Source organism: Eimeria mitis, genomic scaffold, assembly GCF_000499745.2.
Source record: "Eimeria mitis Houghton genomic scaffold, Emh_scaff4495, whole genome shotgun sequence".
Classification (NCBI taxonomy): Eukaryota; Apicomplexa; class Conoidasida; order Eucoccidiorida; family Eimeriidae; genus Eimeria; species Eimeria mitis.
Window position 1 is genome coordinate 2,407 of NW_013572813.1, and position 308 is coordinate 2,714.

The 308-nt window shown below is 60.4% G+C and overlaps 1 protein-coding gene across 1 annotated transcript in view; it reads left to right on the forward strand.

The window, feature by feature from the left end:
- EMH_0075620 (uncharacterized protein) overlaps positions 1 to 308 on the forward strand; it is a gene marked incomplete at both ends in the record, with an annotated part of 3,246 nt that overhangs the window by 1,042 nt on the left and 1,896 nt on the right. Inside the window, one exon of the mRNA XM_013499618.1 lies at positions 1 to 306. Coding sequence (XP_013355072.1) covers positions 1 to 306 — 306 coding nt within the window. The remainder of the gene's footprint in view (positions 307 to 308) is intronic.

Below are 308 nucleotides of genomic sequence, written 5' to 3' on the forward strand. Positions count from 1 at the left end.
AGCCCCGAACGCTGGCTGCAGAACAGCAGAGGCAGCAGCAGCAGTTGCAAGGGGCCCGAAGCAAACCAAGGGACCAGCAGCAACTGCAACAACTGCAGCAGCAACTGCAGCAGCAGCAGCAGCAGCAGCAGCAGCATGGGGAGAAGGGAGGTGTTGAGACTGCTTCTGCTGTTCATCGGCATGGTAGCCGTCGTCTTAGAGTGGTTCGCTGCAGCAGCAGCAACAAGAGCAGCAGCAACAAGAGCAGCAGCAGCAGCAACACCTGCTGCGACCCAACCAGCTGCCGCAGCAGCTACAGCAGCAGCAGC